Here is a 10273-nt window from a genome sequence, read left to right on the forward strand (position 1 = left end):
TTAATTTCAGATGGCATCCAGAGCTGCTGCAGTAGCTCTGCTGAAGACACTCAGAATGGGTCTCTCTTCACCAAAGCAAGCAGCAGAAAATTCTCTTTCCTGACCAGTATCAGAGTCCATGTTGCCATTCTTCCCAAAGGTGAATTCAAGGGAACCAGACCCTTCCCCTCAGCTGCATGCACACGTCCCAGAACCAAGAACTTCTTGGAGGGCCAATCACAGGCTCCAGAAACCAGACAGCTCATAACCCACAGACAATACATGGAACATGAAAACATCTTAAGCACATTACAGTTGAGCAAAAGTCCTAAGTTATTAAAAGGATTCTAAATTAGTGTGAGAAACTTACCACTGCAGTACAGAGAAGTACATATAAAATACTAACTTCTACAGCATTTCTTTGACTGAGGTAAGAACATAGGTGCTTCTCCCACAACACTGTAGATTTCCTAAAATCAGCTTCTCTTAAAGCTTAGAGAAACAGGCAACATGAAGCAAGGACACTGAACAAGAACTATGCAGCTCACCAGAAACACCTTTTAACACAATCAACACCTCTTCAATTAATAATCTTGTTGAGGGAGAGCTGTTGAGCTGTTACACATTTATGTAGATCCACCAATCATTAATATTACCAACCAAAGGAGCCTAGTGATAAAACCCCCACTGAATGCTAATACAAATGTTCATCAGCTTAAGCAGTGTTTAATACATGTCTTCTAGGCAATTGGAATTGTAAATTGTAGAAAAGTTATTTAAAATTTCATTATTGCATATAATAGTTCCATTATTATATGCATTTAGTTACATATTATTTCAGCCTCTTCTGTCGTATCTGAAAGTTTAGGGTACAATGAGAGTGCTGTGGGCAGGCAGTAGTCTGGGAAGTATGGTTCAGTGAAAAGCACAGAACAACAATGTAACAGCAACTTAAAAAAACAAACTTGAAAAAATAGCACTAGAGCTATCTGAAATGAAATTAATTATAAAAGGTAAGATAGACAAGCAGAAGCAGGAATCCTTGTTTTTTTGTGGCCACATGCAAAACAGTGTTGATATTAACACAAGGAAGTAAAACAAACAACAAAGTCAAACAATTTCCAGACCAAGAAAAACAGAAAGAGCTACAGGTGGTTTCAAGAAAACCACTGAGCACTTTTTTTATTACTGTGCTGCAATATACACTATACTTGAAGCATAGAAATTCAAAACCAGTAAAACTTCAAAGACCCAAGTGCATTCCCAAGGTGGAGTCCACTATTTCACAGTGTGTTTCTTGTGCCCCACACACATGCCAAGCCTTGTCCAGCCATTCCCCAGCATTTCCAGGGTAGCCAATTACACTGTTCAAACAGCACTATTTCTTCTTGAGAGCCCTCTTTCCTTCCCCCTTCTTTGGTTTTTCCTTCCCACGGAGCTTTTTCAATCGCCTCATCTCTTCCTTGAAGTCCTGATGCTCATCCCTAGATGGGAAAGAAGGAATAAAGTTGTCTCTTTTTCCTGGCATGCAGAGATACGAATAGTTCTTTAAACTATATGCTAACAGAAAAAAAAAACCAAAACTTTTTTTACTGAAGCTTGCTGCAATGTACTCCTTGTTATTGCTGGCACTGAACAATAACATTACTTTCCCTCTGATCCTTTCAGAACTAACAGGGTTGTCCTTTTCAGCAACAAAAGGGTACGTGCACATATGTATTATTTCAACTGCATTTATTGAACCCCTTTGTTTAAAGGAGCAGTAAAATGCAAAAATCAGCAAGAGACAAGAATAAGATTTTCCCACTTGTTACCCAGCTCAGCAGTGCAGCCACAGCACATTGTGTTCCTATGTTCAGATCATTATCTCCTAGGGAAACAAGACCTTGCTGAGCAGTGATTCCAGCACATGGCACTGCTCTCAGGTGACTTCAGGAATGAGTTATGAAGATGGCATCAATACTGGTAGAAATTTAATAAGAGAATAAAACAGGAGGATGAAGGGGCTGGCAGATATAATCAATCTTCAATAATTTTCTAACAAGTTCTACTAATCTGTCCCTGTATATTTTAGTGCAAAGTGATTGTCAGAAGTCATAACTGCATCCTATGTGGCCTAAGATTGCTGCACTGCTATTTTTGAACACAACTTCCCTAAATGAAAACAAAAAGCTTGTGATTTATTACTGTCCCCATTAGTCTGATTCTTCATTACATTTTTCTTCTACCTACTCTCTGTATACAGAGCAGTTAAGAGAAGGAATTTAATAGGGGAAGGAGAAGAGTAAACAACATAACAACACATTGAAGCTTTCTGTGTAAACAAACAGCCAGCCTAGAAATTGTTGGCATACCCACCTAAATTAAGAGCATCCTGGATGCAAACCTGGATGGTTAGTATTGTCATACTAGCAACAGGCAATTTGTTTTGACTATACTGAGAGTTTGCAGCCTCACTTTTCAAGGTTTTTTTTAGTGCTACATGACTGAAGCAAAAGAACTGCATTTGACTCCTGCTGATGTTATTTAGCAGTACAATTCTCCCTGATACAGACTGTGGAAATTAATTTAGAAATTAGACAACTGGTTTGGATGAAACTGAAAATAACACGACTATTTAAATCACATTTGAATTTTATTTATTTTAAAGACTAAAAAGGCCCTCTGGCCTAACAGAGACTTTGTCTCTTCTAAATTTCACTTATTATCTGTTGAATAACTGAGAAATATATGGTAATCTGGTGTTAACATCACCTCTTTGTAGCACATTCATTTCCCATATTCAGAACTACAGACCCATCTCTTGTCTATCAGAAAGCTTTCTTTTTCCCACAAAGTAAAAGCAGGAACTATTTCTTACTTAACTGCTTGACCACAACTACACTCAAGTCTCTCACAAGAAGTTCCAGTTATGGTAGAAGTTAGACAGTAGTCACTTCACTCTCCTGGTCCTGAGTGCAACAATCAAGTGCTTATTTCCATATGTACCATATTCAGAACTAAGTATTTCTGCTCTTTGCCTTGAGGAAAAGAACTGCAACAAGACTCCACCCACTCCTCTCCTGTCTCCAGTCCTGCTCCCACCCTACAAGCTCAGGAAGTACCTGTAGAGCCCAAAGTAGCGGAGTTTCTTCATGAGGGCATAGTAGGTGTTGTGAGGGGGGTACCAGTTGTAGACCTCATCCTGCTTGGCCAGGGGCTGCTCACTGAACAGCTTCACCACTTTCATGGATTTGGAGTCAGTGGGCCTTACAACATCACCAAATATCTGGGCACTCAGCCGGGCCATACGAAGGGCATAGCTGGAAACGTTGGACATCTCCCCAGGAACAGCAGGGGCACACAGACAGATGGACCTTCCTGCAAAAGGAAACAGAAGAGCCACAACTCTTAAGAGGGCAGAGTAGAATAAGCTACCCCAGAATTAAGGCAAACAAAGCAACATATACACTGATCACTCATCTGACATCACACATTCCTTGCATAAAAATCAGTCTTAATACCTCAGCATGAAACCCTGCATATAAAGAACATCTACATGAATTCAGGTACAGTTTCCAGCCTACAGACAACAATATTAACTATAAAACTACCTCTGCTGCACCACAATTTACCATGGCTAGCACAGTTTATTAGCAGAACCCACTCAGCTTGCTCAAGACAACCCTTAAACTCCAGCCACGGGAACAACTGAAGTATGAGCTCTCCCAAAAATCACAACTGTGTGATACCACCAACTGCTGCACAAGGTAAAGCACCATTTGATCATACAGAGAAAAGAGCCTGGATGTTTATCCTCATGAAAGTTTCTCATCCTATTTAAAACACTGTCATAATCCATTTTACAATGGAGTATAAATAAATCATGTTTCTCTACAAAAAAATCTCACAGATCTTTCCCATCTCAATTCCCTTCCCTTGATCATCTCCATCAGCTTTTTCTCCATTCCCTTTTCAGTCTCTCATGATAGCTATTCTTCTCAAGGAAGCCAGTCATTCACCCATGCCAGATTCCTTTTTCCAAGAAAATCCATCAGCAGCTTCCCATTCTTTTAGTCATCTCTCACCTAAAAACCTCTGCAACAAAAGTGTCCTGACAACAAAACCATTGGTATTAGGCCACCAGACAACATCCACTCTGCTAAAGTAGCATGAGAAGGATGTTCTCTCAGCTTTTTTAACCCTCCCCATTCTAAGTCTTCTTTACTCTTTCTTTGCAGAATGGGTTGTAGTAGACAAGAATAAGAATCCCACAATCCTGTATTTGAAGTAGTATCTTGTCTGTATTTTGCCTTTTTTGAGTGAGTGATCACAAAGATCTTCAAACAAATTAAGCTGGTTCATTAAAGAGCATGACATTGAGGTTGAAGTTGAAAAATCTTGTTTTAAAAAAATATTGCACAGCTCATTCCAGAATATAAGTGTGGGTAAGAGTAAACATCAAGAGAGTGCTAAGTCCATTTCAGTATGATTGCACAGAGCCTACTGTTCACTAACATAAATTTGAAGTATTCATAAACCTTACATAGATGTAGCTGCTCATTGGAGGAGCTCCTTTGATTTACTCCTGTTAGCAAAGAACTCTAAAGGAAGCACGGGGAAAAAAAAACAAGCATGAAAATAGTACCAGTAATTTGAAAAGAAAGAATAATGGAAAAAGTAACAAAAGAGAAGGCAAAGCATCAGACCGTGAACTAAGGCAGTAGGCCTAGTATGAGAAGACAGAAGTTCTTAAATGATTGCAGGGCAGTACTTGATCATCTGTTACAGGGGAAAACAATCACTATGTTTTGCTAAATCATCTGTTTCAGAACAGCCAGTCCTAATTCCTACATTCAGAGACAGAGGAACAAATTGTCCCCCAAACTCTTCATCACGATTCCAACAATGTCTTTATCACCAGACTCAAACACACAACTCGCTTAGTCTGTATGTACTGCTACCTTTAGCTCCTAAACAATGCACACCTGTGGTCTGAGCAACCTGATCTTCACTTCCAAATTACTAAAGGAATTATAAAATCCCGAGCTAAGGCTGGAGACCTCCACTTACCCTTGCCTGACTACAAACGCTTGACAGAGAAGCAAAGGTCGCGGACTCCCAAGAGCCAGAGATAACCAGAGCCTGCTCTGGAGTGATCCTTTGAGACGTTACATTTGTGAGGTGAAAGAGTACTTTCGTTACTGTCACCTCCAGCAAGGACATCTTCAGGATCCAGTAGGAACCAGCACACTCAACCCTAACCCAGCGCTGCCGCTCCACCTGCTCCCTACTCCCACCCAAAGACAAGCCTTCCCGTCCCGGGCTGCGTTATTTTTCACAGCTTGTTTCGGACCGCTCCCTTCCCACTCGGAACACGCCAGGAGAGCGCGCTTCTCCCCGCGTTACTTGTGGTTTTCCCAGGAGCCCAGGGGTTGGACCAGGCCGCCACGGAGCTCAACCCGCGGAGGAGCGCGGCGCCGCCTCAGGCCACGCTTCCCTGCGGGACGGGAACGCCGGGACGTGCCCGAGGGCTGCGGCTCCCGGGAACACAGCCCCGCCCGGCGCCCCGGAGCCCGGGATCCCCGTTCAGCCCCGCTCACCCGCGGCCGGAGGAGCGGCGGCGCTGCCGAAGGGAAGGCGGCGCGCACGGGTGACGCGAGGGGCGGGACGGGACGGGCGGCCCAGAGAGGGATCCTCCTCCTCTCTCGCTCTACAGTTTGTTCTCTTATTGCCGTCATGTCGAGGCGGACATGACTAGCATCAGCACCAGTTCTTTATTAGAAAACCCCTCATACTTTCTTCCACTGAGCTTCTTTTCTTACAACTCTGACTCCTTTCCTCATAGGCAGCTCCACACAGCCCTGACTCCTCTTCTCTCTACATGACTGGCTAACCCCAACCTGTCCCTTTCCCGGCCGCCTAACCCTGTCTGTCCGTCACACAGCATCTTCTTACCTTGTCTGTCCCTTGCACAGCCCCATGTCCCATACATCTGAAGCTCAACCTCTTACTCCAACCAGCAGCCCACTGACCCACACTTTTAACACCCAAGCTCACTGGGGAAGGCACAGGTGTTTCCACTCCTCAGTAAGCAGTACAGGTGTAATTCACTGGGAGAGATTGCCTTCTGCACTATCCTTCCCGCCTATCTGCCCACACTCGGTGGCGGCTCTGCGGGTGCTGTCCCCGCGGTCACGGAGTCACAGAATCGCACAATATCCTGAGCTGGAAGTGACCCGCAAGGACCATCGTGTCCACCTCTCTGCGCAGTGCATCCCAAAATGTCACACACCACGAGAGGGTCACACCCTCTTCGTTGTGACTCTCTCTTTCGTTTCCCTACCTATTGTAAGCAGCTTTGGAGTTACATGCTTAAATCTAATAATGAAATGAGAAAAGTGGTTGTCCTCATTAAAAAGTGATGACAAGCCTGCATACAGCCTTATTCTTTGGTGTGAAATGTACACACTGACACGTCCAGTTAGCAGACTCGCTCCATAAGAGCGTGTGTTCAGGTTTATAAAACCAAGCTGGTTTTACTCTTGGGAGAAGGCACAAGTTTACATAGAGAGCTGAAAGCCGGGTATCTTCACTCATGGTCTTGACCAGGCTGCAAACGGTGACAAATGTCAAAATCCAGTTTTAGTGAAAGAAGACAAAAGGGAGAGTTTGGGAACCACAAATACTTGTCATTCACTGTGATTCCAAACCAATTTGAAAGATTCAGGGAATATGTTTCCTGTGCTCCTTGCCAGCCCTTACTCTCATAACTTTTGCTTCCCTCTTGCTGCTTATTCTCAAAGGTGGTTATTCAGCTGCATAAATATATCTGCCTGTGCAAATTTACGTGTGCAATCTCAGTCTTTCAGCACAAGTGTCCTCTTGGGCTCTTGGTACTGGTGAAGGTGGTGAGTTGGTCCTTCACCTTCCTGCCTCAAACTTGGAGTGGGATGTGGGGATGGGCACCTGACCCTGCCGTGCTTCCCCTGGCACCCCCTTGGCCACTGCTAATCCCATTTAGACATGAGCTTCCCCAGCACTTGATTTATGCTAATTTTTAATCAGCGCCAGGAGGTGCTAAATCAGACTCTGTGCAAACATCTGAGTAAATGACAATTATGTGATTGCATTTATATGCCAAACGTGTAATGCCATCGAAGGAAGAAATTGGGTTTGTCTGGCTCGCCCTGTCTTGTAGAAGAGCAGATTCTGCCAAGCATTGAACAAATTGTTATTCTGTCACCTTTTCCATGCTTGTCACAGGCAGAGCAGCCTCATGGCCTGGGCAACCCAGTCCCCTTTCTTATCCATTTTGAATATTGGCATGATCCTCTAATTTTTTTGTATTCCTGATATAATGGAAGGTGTCCCTGCCTATGGCAGGGAGGGGTTGGAACTAGATGATATTTAAGGTCCCTTCTGACCCGAGCCTTTGTATGATTCTGTGATTATTAAGATTCATGGAATTTCTTTAGCCAGTTATTCAGACACTGTCATATAAAAGCTCTCTAGATTTCCCAGTTCTAAAATGTTTGCTCTAGTAGATCTTGTGTACCATTTTTATTATTGACTAATTGATGGAAAAGAGCTTCTTTTTTCTCATTTCTTTTCCTAAAAAATAAGAAAAGTGTCTCTTTCTTAATCTTCCTAAGGAGGAAATAGAGGTTTTTAGCACTTCTGTGATATTTTACCATCTCTAGACATACTCACCAGCACTGTTGCACCCCTCATTTTACTGTCTGTAGTCACACCATTTATGCTTTTTCTGTAGTCTTCATTTTTTGTATTAACAGAACATTTTTTCCTATATTTTTGCCTTTCTACATTGTTCTATACCATGCTTTTGACTTCTGAGTGTTTCCTTCACCCTGCTGCTGAGACGAAGTTGTCCTTCAGCCAAAATTGGCCATTTTGTTAATTAAGCAATCATGACTTTATGGAGTAGGATCATAAGTATTCTCATTTACATTTCCATCTCTATTTTTGAATCGCAATTTTCTCATCATTTTTCCCATCTTGATGGAGAAGGTCTTTCTGAAGCGTCTCTGTGTGTGTGTGTGTGTGAGAGAGAGAGAGAGAGACAATTTCCCTGACTGGGACTGCCCTTTGTCCTTGTTATAACAACTGTCCTTGCTATAACCAAATTATGATTGCTGTCTCCTAAACAACCACCCCCTTTTTGTACCATGATTAAGTTGTTTAAACATTATGTGTTCAAAAGTACTTCTTCCATGCAGACTGGAATAACTTCTGTCATAGAAAAGAAGTTTTTGGAAAGTGTGATGAGAAATGGCTTCTGGCTATTGGGGTTTTTTCATCACACAGCTTCAAACTGAGCACACTCCTGGTACCTTGGAGGGATAAGCATCCTGATTCTCTGCAGGCATCCCCACTCCATTCCACCCCTCCTCAACAGGATTAGTTAGTACAGGTTACTGTCTCTGCATCTCTAAAACAATGATGGTGGTTTCATATGCACTGTTACCTTCTCAATATTCAAATTTCTTTATTTATGTTAAAGGATTGGGGCAAAGCATTATAAGATTCGATTTCGGTAAATCATCCTGCCTGATTCAGTAGTTACATCAGTTGAGTCTCATTCCTCCTCATCAATGAAAATATTTTACTTATATGTTACCCACACTCTGAAAACTGGTGAAAACATCTTCCTCTTTCCCTCAAAGTATTGTTGCTGTCTATACCAGCATGGGCTTTTTGGTGTGGTGGAATCACAAATATGAAAAGGTCTGCATTAGATAAATTTTTCTGCTGTTGTTCAGTTGTTTCTCCTGTCAACCATTACTAGTATTATTATTATTATTAAATCAAAGTAAAAATTATGCACTTACAAGTGCCTATTTATGTCACTGGAGTCCTCTTGTTGCTGTGGTTATGAGGAGAATTGCTTGCAGAGCACCCAGCCAGGGTTAGCGTGCCAGTAAGGCAGTGTACAGACACTCAGGGTGGAAAATTAGGGTCACATCAGTCAACAAAACAACAACTCAACACATCTGCAAATTTGCAGAGACAGACAATGGTCTGGTTTGCAATCCATGGACCCGCAAAATCTTGCTCGCCTTATCAGGCACACTGTGTCTCCCTGTATTCTGCCAGGGAGTGTAAACTCAGTATCCCCACTCCAAGGTCCTCACAGTCCAAAGGAGACTTTACATGCTAAGGGAATGGAAGGATGCAGCAGAGACTGACTGCAGAAATGGATGGGTTTGTGATGAGTTGGACATATTGTTAGATCCTTCTGAGCTTTTTGTTGCTAGCAGAGGGAAGCGTTTGGACTTGTTAGCAATTATTTACAAGAAAATCAGTGGGAGATGGGTGAGTGGAAAAGCTGAAAACCCTAGAAAGGTGTAGTTTCAAAGTGTAAAGAAAGAGTTTGTAGAGATAGTACAGAAGGCAATTTTCCTCAATGAATTACTGCCAAGAAGTGGAGACAGCCTTGCCTGCCCAGTGAGGATGGGTCTTACAAAAGAGTGAGTTAGGTGGTTAAGAGTGAGTTGTAGTTGCAGTTTGGGATGGAGCCTGTTGGCTCTGTTGCAAGGAGGAAGGGACAGAAAGGGTTTTATGGCTGTGTGAGGGACAGGCTAGGGTTTAGCCACTCATGAAGAAAGAGACTTGCAGAAAGGAGAGAAGGAGTCAGAACTTTGTGGAGCTGCTTGTAAGAAAAGGAGTCTGTGCTGTGTGAAGCAGGTAATGAAGAAAGGGGGTTGTGTGGAGCTGCCTATGAGGAAAGGAGTCAGAGTTGCTTGAGAGAAGGCACAAAAAGCTTTTAATAAAGGTTTGGTGTTGTTGTTAGTCCAGTCTGTGTTGACATATTTACCACAGAAAGGAGTTAAAGGAGAGTGAACTGACATAGGGTAGAAGACAACATAGGCATTCTCTTCACAGAGATTGTTGTGGAGGAAAGAAATGAAGGGGGTGGAGAGACATTCACGGAACACATGAAAAGCAGCTGAAGAAATGATCTCATGATTAAGTACAATAAAGACCCTTTTAACAAACAGTTGGCAGTAATTTGGAGTTAAATTGCTTGATCAAGAGCAATCTGCAATTATTCACCTAGTTAATTCATCTTGTGTATGTATTTTAGTTATAACTGTGTGATAGCTTTAGGGCAAAATTTTGATGAAATGCAGCACTTGTTCCATTGTTTGTCCTGAGAAGGCCAAGATGTACCCTGAAAGAAAAAAAAAGATCATGGTGACAGTTTGCTCATTAGTGCTTGTTTGTTGACATTTAGAGGAAAGAAGAGTCTGAACTTGTATCATTTGGTCTTTGAGCAGTACCTGGATGACAA

The 10273-nt window shown here is 42.5% G+C and overlaps 1 protein-coding gene across 2 annotated transcripts; it reads right to left on the reverse strand.

Annotated features, from left to right (window-relative positions):
* Positions 1-689: 689 nt before the first annotated feature.
* On the reverse strand, positions 690-5587 carry MRPS33 (mitochondrial ribosomal protein S33). Of its 2 annotated transcripts, none has more exons than XM_062490978.1 (3): positions 5562-5587; positions 3084-3339; positions 690-1463 (listed from the first exon to the last, which is right to left on the reverse strand). In XM_062490978.1, the coding sequence occupies exons 2-3, from the start codon at positions 3296-3298 to the stop codon at positions 1358-1360; spliced, it is 321 nt and encodes a 106-aa protein (XP_062346962.1). In that variant the 5' UTR covers positions 3299-3339; positions 5562-5587; the 3' UTR covers positions 690-1357. The 2 variants fall into 2 exon arrangements, with proteins under 2 accessions (XP_062346962.1, XP_062346963.1); XM_062490979.1 differs by lacking the exon at positions 5562-5587 and adding an exon at positions 5368-5506.
* Between the last annotated feature and the right edge of the window lie 4686 nt (positions 5588-10273).

This window comes from Cinclus cinclus, chromosome 4 (assembly GCF_963662255.1).
Source record: "Cinclus cinclus chromosome 4, bCinCin1.1, whole genome shotgun sequence".
NCBI classification, from domain to species: Eukaryota; Metazoa; Chordata; class Aves; order Passeriformes; family Cinclidae; genus Cinclus; species Cinclus cinclus.

Excerpts from the sequence above, each read along its gene's own strand:
- MRPS33 (XM_062490978.1), bottom strand. The coding sequence starts at position 3,298 with ATGTCCAACGTTTCCAGCTATGCCCTTCGTATGGCCCGGCTGAGTGCC. Across the intron at positions 1,464-3,083 it reads CGCTACTTTGGGCTCTACAG|GGATGAGCATCAGGACTTCA; the intron begins GTACTTCCTGAG and ends TTTCCCATCTAG.